Source organism: Lipotes vexillifer, unplaced genomic scaffold, assembly GCF_000442215.2.
Source record: "Lipotes vexillifer unplaced genomic scaffold, Lipotes_vexillifer_v1.1 scaffold920, whole genome shotgun sequence".
In the NCBI taxonomy this organism is placed as follows: Eukaryota; Metazoa; Chordata; class Mammalia; order Artiodactyla; family Lipotidae; genus Lipotes; species Lipotes vexillifer.
In genome coordinates this window covers 2,782,868-2,797,735 of record NW_006783413.1, presented here as the reverse complement: position 1 = coordinate 2,797,735, position 14,868 = coordinate 2,782,868, and the positions used below count along the sequence as shown (strand labels likewise).

General features: G+C 41.4%; 1 protein-coding gene across 1 annotated transcript; it reads left to right on the top strand.

The window, feature by feature from the left end:
- The first annotated feature begins 3,447 nt into the window (after nt 1-3,447).
- SLC25A51 (solute carrier family 25 member 51) lies at nt 3,448-14,587 on the top strand. The gene is made up of 3 exons (XM_007456027.1): nt 3,448-3,459; nt 4,267-4,361; nt 13,602-14,587. The coding sequence occupies exons 1-3, from the start codon at nt 3,448-3,450 to the stop codon at nt 14,530-14,532; spliced, it is 1,038 nt and encodes a 345-aa protein (XP_007456089.1). The 3' UTR covers nt 14,533-14,587.
- Nucleotides 14,588-14,868: the final 281 nt, after the last annotated feature.

Below are 14,868 nucleotides of genomic sequence, written 5' to 3'. Positions count from 1 at the left end.
GCCTCGCCAGCCTGCAGGCGGGCCGCTACCGGGCGTGGAGCCGGGCGCCCGCGGCGATGGGTGAGTACAGGAAGCGGCCGAGAGGAAAGCACGGGGCTCCCCCGGCCTGCGCGTGGAGTGAGTGGAAGCACGAAGGAGAGTCTGAGGAGGCCGCCTGCACGGCCCTCTGGCGTGGCCGTTGAGGACTCACCCCCGCTCCGCGCGCGCGCAGTGCGCCCCCCCAGGACGCCCCGCCGTTCCCGCGCGCGCCATCCCGGGTGGGACCTGCAGCCGCAGGGCCCAGCTCTTGCCTCCCAGCTCTGCAGCCCGCTGCCGGGCTTCGCTGGGCCGGGAGCGCCGTCCGACTGCCGGAACGAGCCTTTCCGGCGGAGGAGGCAGTGCGTTCATTTGGGCGCGCCCCGGGAAGGAAGGTGCCTCCCGGCGCGCATCGAGAGCGGGGTGGGGAGGGGCCGGGCTTTGCCTGCGGCCCGGGAGAGCAGCGTTGGGACCGCGGAAGGGCGCCTGCCCGCTCGGGGTCTGGGATACCGGGACCCCTGGCTCCGTTGAATGTCCGGGACGGAAGGGGCCTGGTCGACCCCGTCCGCCACCCTCCCCTCCCCCTTACTACAGACAGGGGAAATGGACGCCTGGAGAGCGGTGAGTTCAGCCACACAGCCAGACAATGGTTATTCTGCGACACCATATTGCTTCGCGTTGTGGGAAACTCGGTGGTACAGTGCTTTCTTTGGAGATGCGGGGGGCATTGTTGTTAATTGAAAATCTCTGTACCAGTTATTTAGTGTTAAGCTTATCTAGGTGGAGCGTGTCGATGCCTTAGCTATATTTTCCCTTTTTTTTTTTTTTTTGCTGCTTAGAGCTGTACACGTCTGGTCTTAATCCCCACCTTCTGTTTCTCTACCTGCAAGCTGTGAAACAGAAAACCTTAAATAACTGTGTAGTGCCCTTGCTAGTCTGAGCTTCCTCTGACCTTGTTTCGAAAGGATTCCATAAAATCAAAAGGTGCTAGGATCGGTCAGGTCCGCTAGTGGTTCCAGGCGCTTTGGATCTGGAGTCACCTTGAGTGCATCTCGGGGAAAGATCACAAGCTGTTACCTTTAAGAGGAGTGGACTCGTCTGGTCTCTCCTTTGGTAGATTAAAGTAAGCCCAGAGAAATGGATATTTAAATTGTAGACTTTGCTTTGTATTTATAGTAGCAAGATAGTGTCCTATCTAGGACTAGAACCCAGTTTAATCTTGTCCTGAATGCTGACTCAGACCTGCTGACTTGTGGGAGTTAACATCCTGTGAGAATTACAGTTGCTTTCTCCCCGGTTTTTGCACAGAGACCTTTGTGATGGGTCACATCTCGGTCTTATCCACGTGGGCTATAAATTACAGTGAGCATTTAGACTTTACACTGTTTTCTTATGCCACAGAAGTTTGATTGACTTTTGGAGTTGCTTGAAAGTCAGCTTAATTAACTTTGCTTCCTAATGTTGACATAGGTTGAGTGTTTTAGGTAGCAAACAAATGTAAAGTTACGGTAGATAAATTTTGCAATAAATTGCAAAGAATTATTATCCATGTTAAAGAATTTAAATATAGAGAAAAGTTTAGCAAAGAAATTTAGTCATGTTCACAGAATAAACATGAAAAATTTTAAAGTCCAGTGCTACAGAATACTGTGCACACTAGCCTTTGTTCTCTTGCCAAATTAAGAACCTATTCACACGATCCTGGTGTGTAGGACAGAATGAGGGAGAAAGCTTTAAATCTGTGAAGTCTGGAAAGGTTTCATTATATTCCTTTTTCCTATGTCCAGGCCTGTCTTTAAAAATCTGAGACCCTAAATGTACACTAATGTTCTTTAAATTTCTTAGAATAGTTCAGTACAGCGGTCAATAAATGACTGGCTAACTTCTGTTAGCCACAGTTTTCTATCTGTTTCATAACAGACCCAAAGAGTCATGACAAAACTAGTTGAAGTAATTTTAATTTGCAAAATTTTGGAAAGTAATGCAAGTGCCATTCCAGTAAAAATTAAAAGTGAACATGGACAAAATTTTGTTGTTCAAGTGTATAAGTAACTTGGTTTATCAAGGAACATATATTGTTAAACAGCTGGTAGGTAGTGACTTTATAATTTAAAGTATACTGTTAGGTGTTTAGTATGTAAAAATGAAACTTTTTTACATTCATAAATTGTCACAACGTGTTATGGTATAATAACACATAAATCTGGAGATTTCTGTTGATTTTAACATTTAGTCCTGAAACTGAAGAAGAGCAAAGCATTACATAAAGTATTTCTATGCTAAATTGTTTTTAAATGTTGCTTAATCTTAGATTGGCAGGTATAGTACTGATAAGAGTTTAAACACCTGTCTGGCAGCTAAAATGATAAGAAGTAAGGATGTAGAAGACTGATTAATAATTATCAAACTTTGTACCCTGGCAAACTTCTCAAGCATTTATAGAACAATTTTTCTTAAAATGCCATTGATTCCTTTTCACTGGTTAACAGCACAAAATGTAACAGACAGAATGTCTGTTTTAAACAAATGAAAAAGCTGTGAGGTTTTTTTTGTTTTTTCAATTCTCCCTAAGTCAGATTTATGCATACCCACAAAAGCTGTGTGTGAAGGACATCTATCATACATAAGGAGTTGTATCTGAATTAAGGGAAACAGCTGTTGAAAGGGGAGTTAGCACAATTAGTCAGCAACAGGTTAACAAGTTTAAAAATTGAGTCTTCAGATGCTCCTTGGCACAATGCTAATACTACATGAAGTACTTCCGGTGTTGAGGAAGTCTGCACAGCTTTTAGGAAAAATGCTTTTCTAGAAAAGCACGTCAAAACAATGGGATCAGCAGGTTAGGGAGGTCCCACCTAGATATCAGAGCTACAGCTTCTCGTATCTGTGCTGGAAAATACCATTTTTCCTGGATGGACTAAAAAGTTCAGAACAAAACAGGGACATTTTTAACATTTCTTTCTTTCTTCATTTTAAGATCTCAGTTTCTTTCCCCCTCACCCTGTATTTCAGCATGATCCAGCAGAAAGATGGCTGCTTTTAGAAGTGGCTATTTTATTTTTCTTTCTGGGGTGAGACTGTTATGGAGCCTGGATACTTCAGGCTCGTATGCATCCATGACCAGTGTCCTACTGTGGTCAAAAAACTTAGCAGTGGACTTGGTGAACTTGGCTGCCTGCTGCTGCTTTGTTCTGCCACTGATGAAGGTCAACCTCAAGGTGTATTTGTCATCAAACCTTTTAAGACTGGAAGCTAGTTGCCAGATATCCGGGTCCATCCCTGCAGGATCTTTCCTGTGGGCCACGAGAATGATGCTCTTCTCCTGAGCATAAATTAAGGATATGCTGCGATGTACGAAGCCTTAACAGGCTTGGACTCTGGAAAGGGTGCATATCCCTCCAGGTCAAAGCCACTGTGGTGAAGAAACACAAGATGGTACAGATGGTAAGGTGACTGCCAATTAGACCAAAACTCTCCATGGAATGTCTTAAAAAGTAATAGTTAAGGTTTTGCTTAAAGCAAAATATATGCCCTTAAACACTCAAATTATGAAACAAAGAATAAATAAAAATAAGAAATTTCCCTTCAGTAAATTAGAAGAAAATAAACCCAGACAAAGCAGGAGAAATGAGATGATAAATAGGAAAAACAAATTTAAAAACTGAAAAATAGTAAAATTGGTAAATTTAAGAACTGGTTCTGGGCTTACCTGGTGGCACAGTGGTTGAGGGTCTGCCTACCGATGCAGGGGACACAGGTTCGTGCCCCGGTCCGGGAAGATCCCACATGCCGCGGAGCGGCTGGGCCCGTGAGCCATGGCCGCTGAGCCTGCGCGTCCAGAGCCTGTGCTCTGCAGCGGGAGAGGCCACAGCAGTGAGGGGCCCATGTACCAAAAAAAAAAAAAAAAAAGAACTGGTTCTTTGCTGGGATGAGAGGAATGTGAATTAGGTAAACTGACTACGCTGCTCAAGAAAAAAGGGAATATAGGCACACAAGATTAGAAGTGTTTTTTTAAAACAGCAAGTGCTTTATAAGACTATATAAATAAACCAGACTTTTTTTTTTTTAAAGGAAATCCAGTTATCAAAGTTGACTCCAGAAGAGAGAACCTAACAGACCTAACAATGGAAGAAATTGAGGAAGTTATCAAAAAGCTACCATCCCCCAAAACACCATTCCCAGATGGTGTTTCAGGTGAATTCTTTTAACTTTCAAGAAAAAGATAATTATAAGATTTAAATTGTTCACCAGCTTAAAGAAGGAAAAGTGACAGATTTCTTCTACAAAGCCAGTGGAACATTGACACCTGAACTTGACATGAAGATAGTACTGAAATTGGAAGCTTGGTATGTTATGAATAGTGATGTGAAATTTTAAAATTTTAAAATAAAATGTTAGCAAACTGTATTTAGTGATACATTAAAGGAATATTTCACTGTGGCCAAGTAGGATTCACCTCCATATTGCAAGGGCGAGAAATAACACTAACGTATACACCAAATAAATATATCAGAAAAGAACAATAATAATAGTTTATCCTCGTTGAGCCACCTGCTGTGCTGTAGACTACTTTCCTGGGTGCTTCACATGTATTAATTCAGTTAATTGGCCGGCCTATGAGGTAGGTAACATTCTTATTTTATAAACGAGGAAACTAAGCCACAGAGACATTGAGTAACTTGCTGAAGGTCACACAATAGATTTGTAGTGGACCCAGAATTTGAACCCAGGCAATTAACTGTATCTGTTAAATGTTACACTGGCTCTGTTTCCAGTATCCATATGATCTTCTCAGTAGCTTCCTAAAAGCATCTGACCAAGTTCAAGATAGATACCTGACTTAGTGGCAGTGGAAAGGGGTGGAGGTGGTAGTAAAACAGGAATCAATGTATATCCCTCCTGTGTTTGGAAATTCTAAGAGACCCTTATTATCAGTTGACCATTAGTACTAGAAAAATTGAATCCATTTTTAATGGGAAACACAATTTCCTAGTAAATAACCGGGGGCAGGGGCTTCAATTATAATTGCAGATATACTGATTCTTAGAATGAATGCAGAATGAAGTTTTGGGAGTTATAGTGTAATTTGTCAGATGAAATTATATGATAGTCCTGGGAGGACATGCTCCACTTCATGTTTGCAGAACAATCCTAAAGATGGGCAGGGATAGATGGCAAACAGGGAATATTACTTGAGAGGGAACAAATTTTATATGGGCCAGTTGATCAGTGAATATTTTTGTGTCATGATAACTTGTTTCCCTCTGTAAACTTGAAACTGCTAGGACTTGGATTATGAACACTCAGATGACAAGAACTTCCTCCTCAAACCAAAAGCCAGTGTCATGCTTCACAGTTAATCCCTGTGGAGTTGTCAGAGATGTCACAGTATAAGGATGTTTACTATTACCATAATTTAATTATATTCAGGAGGTATATGCCAATCCAATAAGAAGAAAGAAAGATGCGTACTGTAAAGGAGAAGGCAAAATTATTTGTGATATATAGTAGAAACAAGCAAACCCAACAAAAAACTGAGAAATAGAGGACTATGGGCTGCTTCTAACTTTAATACACAGGAATTGGTAGCTTTTTCATATGCAGACAAAAAGCAGTTAGAAAATTAATTGGAAGAAAACAACCCTTTCATAATAGGGACTGAAAAGGTAAAATACCTTTCAAGGTCTGTGTGAAAAAAATTTTAAATGCTAAGGTTTGTGAAAAGAAACAAGTAAACAGGAAGATATCACATCCTTGTAAAGTAAGGTACAATTTTTTTTTTTAAAGGTTCAATTTTGAAAAAGTGACAGTACTTTAAATTTATAAAGTCACTTCTGCTATAAAATACCAAGATTTTTGGGAGGAATATGACAAAAATACACTAAAGTTTACCTGGAAAAGTGTAAGAGCCCAGAAAACTGATGATTCTGACAAGAGTAAAAGGGAAAGCCCTACTAGTTGATGAAATCTATTCTGATGCTACAGTAGGTTAAAATCAGTTGTACCTAGAGAAGAAATACAAGGCTATTGTGGAACAGAGTGGAGTGCAGAAATAAATGCAGATGCTTGTGAGTATTTAGATGATGCTAACCAATGAAGAAAAGAAGGTTCATCAGTCAGTTTCTAGGCAATCTCTTATCTTTGCTTCATTCCTTATACTGAAATTCCAGAGAAATTAAAATACAGATGGTAAATGAAACCACAGAAGTTGTAGAAGGAAGCATGGATTACTTGTTTATAATTTTAGAATAATGAAGGCCTTCTATGAAGGACACAAAACCTAGAAGCCAAGATCAATAGATTTCATATCCATATAGGAACTTCCAGCATAACAAAAGGGCTACAAAGTAGGGAAAGTATATGCCACAACTTGATTAATATAACTAGGATTGATTTTCTTCATGCACAAAGAAATTTTCCAAATCAACAAGGAAAAAAACAAAGTACCTACAGAAAAATGGATGTGAAATTTTACAGTACTAAAAGAAATTCAAATGGTCAATAAAAATGAAAAATGCTGAATTGTATGTATGTATGTATGTACGTATGTATGTATGTATGTATGTATGTATGTCTCTTGGGTCTTCATTGCCGCGCCTGGGCTTTCTACGGTTGTGAGCGGGGGCCACTCTTCACTGCGGTGCATGGGCCTCTCACTGCAGTGGCTTCTCTTGTTGCGGAGCACGGTCTCTAGGTGCACGAGCTTCAGCAGTTATGGCTCGCGGGCTCCAGAGTGCAGGCTCAGTAGTTGTGGCGCGCACGGCTTAGTTGCTCCATGGCATGTGGGATCTTCCCGGACCAGGGCTCGAACCCATGTCCCCCACATTTGCAGGCAGATTCTAAACCACTGTGCCACCAGGGAAGCCCCAGAAATTACTGTTTAATAGCTGGTGCTGGAAATGGTAGGGCACCTGGGACTGGCATACACTTAATGTAAATATAAATCACAGTAAGTTTTCTGGGGGCAATTGGCTGTAGCTATCAAATTAAAATGTATTCCTGGGCTTCCCTGGTGGCGCAGTGGTTAAGAATCCTCCTGCCAATGCAGGGGACACGGGTTTGAGCCCTGTCTGGGAAGTTCCCACATGCCGCGGAGCAGCTAAGCCCGTGGGGCACAACTACTGAGCCTGCGTGCCACAACTAGTGAAGCCTGCGCGCCTAGAGCCCATGCTCCACAACAGGAAGAGCCACTGCAGTGAGAAGCCCACACACCGCAACGAAGAGTAGCCCCCACTTTGCCACAACTAGAGAAAGCCTGCATGCAGCAATGAAGACCCAACGCAGCCAAAAATAAAAAAATTAAATTAAAAAAAGAAAATGTATTACTGTTTGAGCTAGCATCCATTCTAAAGATTTACCCTACAGATAAACTTGTGAGAGTTCACCAGGTGTAGGTACAGAGTTGCCCATTGCAGCATTGTTTAAAAGGAAAAAACAAAAACAGTGACCATAAATAGGAGACAGAGTAAATTACATGTAATATATCCATTCAATAGAATACTATGTAACCATTCAAAACATTGTGATATCTGCTGTTGTTAGCAGGTTTTTAAGCACATTGTTGTACACCTTTTTCACTTAGTAGTGTGTTCTTTTTGTGTGTGTGTTTTGTTTTGTTTTGTTTCTTTCTGTACGCGGGCCTTTCACTGTTGTGGCCTCTCCCGTGTGGAGCACAGGCTCCAGACGCGCAGGCTCAGCGGCCATGGCTCACGGGCCCAGCCGCTCCGCGGCATGTGGGATCTTCCTGGACTGGGGCACGAACCCGTGTCCCCTGCATCAGCAGGTGAACTCTCAACCACTGTGCCACCAGGGAAGCCCTTTTGGGGTATTTTTTAAATGATGGTTAGGTTGGTGGGGATGGGATGGAGTGTGTGACTTGAGTCAGACTTAGTAGTAAGGAGCCTTTGGCAGTAGTCAGGCAGGAGATGAAGAGGACCTGGGTTGGGACAGTGAGCCTGGAGGAGAGGATGTATGTGTATTTAATTAATTTACAATTTTATTTTTCTCTTAAAAAATATACATCTTTTTAAATGTCTTTTTTTAGTTTATTTTATTGAAGCATGGTTGATTTACAGTGTTGTGTTAATTTCTGCTGTACAGCCAAGTGATTCAGTTATACATATATGCATTCTTTTTCATATTCTTTTCCATTATGGTTTATCACAGGATATTGAATATAGTTCCCTGTGCCATAGAGTAGGACCTTGTTGTTTATCCATTGTCTGTATAATAATTTGCATCTGCTAATCCTAAACACCCACTCCATCCCTCTCCCAACCCACTTCCCCTTGACAACCATAAGTCTGTTCTCTATGTCTGTGTCTGTTTCTGTTTGGTAGATCAGTTCAAGTTCATTTGTATCATATTTTAGATTCCACGTATAAGTGATATCAAATGGTATTTGTCTTTCTCTTTCTGACTTGCTTCACTTAGTATGATCATCTCTAGGGTCATCCACGTTGCTGCAAATAGCATTATTTCTTTTTTTTTTTTTTTTTAATTATTTTTGGCTGTCTTTGGGTCTTTGGGTCTTTGGGTCTTTGCTGCTGCGCACGGGCTTTCTCTAGTTGCAGTGAGTGGGGGCTACTCTTCGTTGCGGTTTGTGGGCTTCTCATTGCGGTGGCTTCTCTTGTTGCAGAGCATGGGCTCTAGGTGTGCGGGCTTAGCTGCTCCGTGGCATGTGGTATCTTCCTGGACCAGGGCTCAAACCCGTGTCCCCTGCATTGGCAGGCAGATTCTTTTTTTTTTAAATATAAATTTTTAAATTTTATTTTATTTTTGGCTGTGTTGGGTCTTCGTTGCTGCACGCGGGCTTTTCTTGTTGCTACGAGTGGGGGCTACTCTTCGTTGTGGTGCACAGGCTTCTTATTGTGGTGGCTTCTTGTTGGGAGCACGGGCTCTAGGCGTGTGGGCTTCAGTAGTTGAGGCACACGGGCTCAGTAGTTGTGGCTCGCGGGCTCAGTAGTTGTGGCGCACAGGCTTAGTTGCTTCGCAGCATGTGGGATCTTCCTGGACCAGGGCTCAAACCCGTGTCTCCTGCATTGGCAGGTGGATTCTTAACCACTGCGCCACTAAGGAATGTCAGGCAGATTCTTAATCACTACGCCATCAGGGAAGTCCTGCTCTATTAAATGTATTTTTAATGTGTAAATTTAAGGTGTAACTTTTTCTAAAGTAATATACATTTATTTTGTGAATTTTTGTTTAAATGATTCATTTGTTGTTTTATTGGATCTACGAGCAGCCCAGCTCCAAGGATTCTGGCCTCTTGGTGAAGCATATTGGTGACTTCATAATCTAACTGCTTTAATACCTGCCAAAGTTAGAAATAATTCCTCTCTCTGAGCTGGGCCTTCCTTTGATTATTTAAATTGCAGTGGAATGAAATTTTAGAATGTCAGGGGACAGTTTTTTACTGTCCCTTTATTCCCCATCATGATAGTGCTAAGCAGCATTTAGAGACAAGTCCCACTCCTCCAGCCTCTGCCAAAGGTGAGGTTTATTCAAATGAACACAGAGTTTTGGTGCCCAGGGGTAGTGTGGCTGCCCTGGTGTTGGGGGTGGACAGTGAAAGGTTGGGGCTCTGGTGCTGTCTAGTTCTACAGGTGTGACCAGGTGACAGTGGGGAGAAGATTCCTGACCCCTTTTATTACCTTCCTTATGGCAGATTTCAGGCCTGCAGTGGTTTCCAGGCATAATTCTTCTCAACTGAGGGCATGTTTATCTTTTCTAATAGAAATGTGATAGCAAGCCAGCTCCAACTACAAACAAAGCGGCATTGGGCTAGAGTGTACAGATGTTACATTTTCTTCTTAATATAGTCTGTCTTCTGGGAAAAGGGCACACAGATCTAGGTGTGACATGCCTAAGGAAAATAATTTGTTTCTATTAGCTTCCCATGAGAAAGGAAAAAAATAGTACACAGTAGCATCAGAGGGTCTTGGGATCATCCTGAGGGTCTCTGGTAATGCAGGTCCTAGCCTGCTTTTCCATCATTGTCTGCCATCCATCCATCTCGCACCCACATTAAGCTCCAGCCAGACACCCTCCTCAGGAATGTGATGCTGCTGCTCCTTTAACACGGGGCCTACACCTTAGCCTGTGCTGCCTTTGGCTAAAATATGCCTCACCCTTAGGGACATCCAGAGTCCTCTTCACCTTTCAGAGCCCTGCCCAGAGGTCACAGACCCCTCTGTCTTTCCCTCCAGACAGCTAATTAATGACCCCTTCCTTTGTACCTTTATACCTTCTATGTATTTCTGTGGTTGCATTTACCACACTGTGGTCCAGTTGTTTGCATGTCGTATCTCCCGAGGCCAGCGTCCTTTTATCTCTAATCTCTGAACATTACAGGAGTTGGTTGAATTAAAATCTCTTAGTATACTGAGGAGGCCAGTGTAAAAGCAGGCAAAGAAGAAGAAATTCCCAACAAAAGTAAATGAAAGTCTTCTTGATAATGTTATCCTGTAAGTCTGAATGAAGCAAATACAAAAAACAGTACAGTGCTCACTGTGTCCCCAGAACAGCAGTGGGACCTGGTGCACTGTACTCTTCAGCTGACTTCTGCCCCAGTGTGCAGGGTGGGTGGCATTGGCCCGTTACAACTGGAAGCAGCCTCAGAGAGGTACAGCAATTTGCCTTTGTTCGCTTGGGAACATTGTCACATCCTTTCTGTCACTGTTTGCCTTGTCCTGATTAGACCTTAGTTTTGTCAGTCTCCAACTTTTGAAAACAGTAAATTGAGACAAATTCAACTTGAAAAATATAGAAAAGGAAAATACAGCATTATTATGAAATTAGAAAATGTAAACTACTTATTTTGGCTTTTCTATATGTATATTGATAAAAACAGGATTGTGCCATGTCAATAAAAATATTCTCCTTTATTTTTTCTTCTGTAACACTTTATTGATCAAAAAAAGGACTCACTGCTATCTGAAACTTCATTAATACCATTAAAAATTCAAAATTAATATACTGAACCTTAAATATAAATACTCCTTTATTTTTAGTACCTATATGACATCCCATCAGGTGGCTGCATCTTCATGTATGCAGTGTGTCCCTTACTGTTGTGCATTTAATTTTTACTCCGTATTTCTGTTAAGAGCATTGTAATTGTCCTATAATTGAGTCTTTGTGTACCTCTCTTGTTAATAATTATTTCCCTAGGCTATATTTCTAGAAGGAAAATTAGAGTCGTGTATGTGTGTTCCATATTTTATGTTACATGTCTGTGGCTCCTGCACATATAAGCTCCTCAAGAACTGATGCTTTCTGATTATGTGCCTCACTCTGCTCTACCTTCACATGATGACATTTCTCTTTAATACCTTTTGTCCTGATGCTTAGCCGTTTACTGCAGCGTGTGTGTATGGGGAGGGGGGAAAAAGGAACTTGTTGTTTGTTTGTTTTTGTCATAAGTCAAAGAGCTAGATGGTTTACCTGACTTATTTTGTTCTTATTTATTTATAATTGAAACTGTGGTTAAAAAAAAAATCAGGGACTTTCCTGGTGGTGCAGTGGTTGGGAGTCCACCTGCCAATGCAGGGGACGCAGGTTCAAGCCCTGGGCTGGGAAGATCCCACATGCCATGGAGCAACTAAACCTGTGCACCACAACTACTGAGACTGCGCCCTACAGCCCACGAGGCACAATACTGATCCCACGCGCCACAACTACTGAAGCCCGCGTGCCCTGGAGCCCGTGCTCCGCGTCAAAAGAAACCACCGCAATGAGAAGCCCGCACACCACAACAAAGAGTAGCCCCTGCTCGCTGCAACTCGGAAAAGTCCGCGTGCAGCAATGAAGACCCAACACAGCCAAAAAAAAAATTAATAAATTTAAAAAAAAATTAAAAATTAAAAATCATAAGATTTACCATCTTAACCAATTTTAAGTGTAAGTTCAGTAACATTAAGTATATTTACATTGTTATAAAACAGATCTCTGGAAATTTTTCATCTTGCAGAACTGAAACTATACCCATTAAACAATAACTCTGTTCCCACCTCCCCCAACCCCTGATAATAACCACTGTTCATCTCTATGAATTTGACTACTTTAGGTACATCATATAAGTGGAATTACACTGTATTTGCCATTTTATGACTGGCTTATTTCACTTGTCCTCAAGGTTCATCCATGTTGTAGCATGTGACAGGATTTCCTTTTTAAGGCCACATGATATTCTGTTGCACGTACATACCATGTTTTGTTTATCCATTTGTTCATCAGTGGACACTCGGGGTGCTTTCATCTCTTGGCTATTTGTGAATAGTTCTGCCGTGAACTTGGATGTGCAGATATCTCTTGGAGACCCTACAATAAATTCTTTTGAATATATACCCAGAAGTGGGATTGGTGATGATATCGTATGGTAGTTCTATTAATTTTTTGAAGAACTGCCATACTGTTTTTCCAAAATCTTTTTCAGCATGGTCTGGTACGGCCACTCTTTGTCCCAGGGCATCCTCCCAAAGTCATTGCCATCTGTGGTATGACAGCAGGAACATGAACTCTGGAGGCAGACTTCATTTCAAGATGCCAGCTCCACCAGTTACTAACTACCTTGGATGAAGATGAGTATTGGTTTTTCCATTTGTAAAACTGGGAAAATAATGTTTACTTTATGGAGTTGTTTTGAGAATTACATATGTGAAAATTGTGCTTAGTATATAACTGCAGGCCTTCCTTGACCCTGTTCTCCCAGCCTCCACCTCACAGAGTGTATGCTCACTGTCCCTTACCTGTGTTCCCATAGGATATATTTATCATAGAAGGTATTACACTGTGGAGTGATTGTATACCTTGGCAGAGCCTCCTGTTAGATTGCAAGTTCCTTGTCTTTGAATCTCTAGCACTTAGCAGAGGGCCTAGTTTACGGTAGATACTAAGTAAGTGTTAGTGAACAGAATGACTGAATGTATATCTTGCTCTTCTTTTTCTCATGAGAAGACTTTGTTTCAGAAGGATAATAGCGTGTACCATTATGTAGTGTAGGCATTACATATGAACTAGTCCAGTGGTTCTCAAATTTTTTGGTCTCAGGACTGCTTTACACTTAAAAAATTTTTGTGGACCCCAAAGAGCCTTTATTTGTATGGACTAATATCCATGGTCTTAGAAATAAAAACAAAATTTTAAAATATTTATTAATTCACTTTAACAATGATAAACCCATTACATGTTAATATAATCAACACATTTTCATGAAAAATAATTACTTCCCCCCTAAAAAAATTAATAAGTATGTTTTACAGTTTTGTAAGTATGTTTAATGTCTGACTTAAAAGGTTGGTGGAGTCTCATATCTACCTCTGCATTTGTTCTGTTGTGATAAATTGTTTTAGTTGAATTATGTGCAGAAAATCCAGCCTCACATGGATATGTAGTTGGAAAGGGGAGGACCTCCTGGACTGCTGAAAGGGCCTCGGGGCCCTCCAAAAATACTTGAAGAAACACTGATCTAGTTTAAAAGGGAAAAATATAATAGAGTCCAGAAATTGGAGGAAGGATTAGGGGAAATTTTCATATGTTTAGCACTGTATATAAAGGTTTACCTATTATCATTTTATTATTTGTAGGTTAAAAAAATCCTTCCCGAAGAAGAGCTTAAGCAACACGATGGATTCAGAAGCTCATGAAAAGAGGCCACCAATCCTAACATCTTCAAAGCAAGATATAGCACCTCACATTGCAAGTGTTAGTGAAATGAAGCATTACCTGTGTGGCTGCTGTGCGGCTTTCAACAACATAGCCATCACGTTTCCCGTTCAGAAGGTCCTCTTTCGGCAGCAGCTGTATGGAATCAAAACCCGGGATGCAGTACTTCAGTTGAGGAGGGATGGGTTTCGAAACTTGTATCGCGGAATCCTTCCCCCTTTAATGCAGAAGACGACTACACTGGCACTTATGTTTGGTCTGTATGAGGATTTATCTTGCCTTCTCCGTAAGCATATCAGTACCCCAGAGTTTGCAACCCGTAGCCTGGCCGCAGTACTTGCAGGAACGACAGAAGCAATTTTCACTCCATTGGAAAGAGTTCAAACATTGCTTCAAGACCACAAGCATCATGACAAATTTACAAACACTTATCAGGCTTTCAAAGCACTGAAATGCCATGGAATTAGAGAGTATTATCGAGGCTTGGTGCCTGTTCTTTTCCGTAACGGATTCAGCAATGTCCTTTTTTTTGGCCTTCGAGGTCCCATCAAGGAGCACCTGCCTACAGCAACAACCCACAGTGCTCATTTGGTCAATGATTTTATCTGCGGGGGCCTGTTGGGTGCCATGTTGGGGATCATGTTTTTTCCAGTTAATGTTGTAAAAACTCGCATGCAGTCTCAGATTGGTGGGGAATTTCAGTCTTTCACTAAGGTTTTCCAAAAAATCTGGCTAGAACGGGACAGGAAACTGACAAATCTTTTCAGAGGTGCCCATCTGAATTACCATCGGTCCCTCATCTCTTGGGGCATAATTAATGCGACTTATGAGTTCTTGTTAAAGATTATATGAAAGAAATCAGTTAAGTGCCATTAATCAACTGAATAGACCTAAGAAGAATGCAGTTTGGCCTTGTTTCTAATTGGCCAAATACAAGTTGGTGTCATAAGTCCAGGGCACAGTGAATTACGGGCAAAGCTGTTTTTCTTAAGCACCAACAAATTCAGAATAAAAGGTTTCAGTAGGAAAATTTAAGGTTTTGGGGAGTTTTTTAGGGGGGGAGGGTGTTAGTATTTTTTTTTAATCATTATCTGAGAACTTTAGGCTAATTGCCTGGTTAATAGCTGTCTATCTGATGGCTTTTGACAAGGAAACTAACAGCCAAGATATATGATACTTTTTTCCACA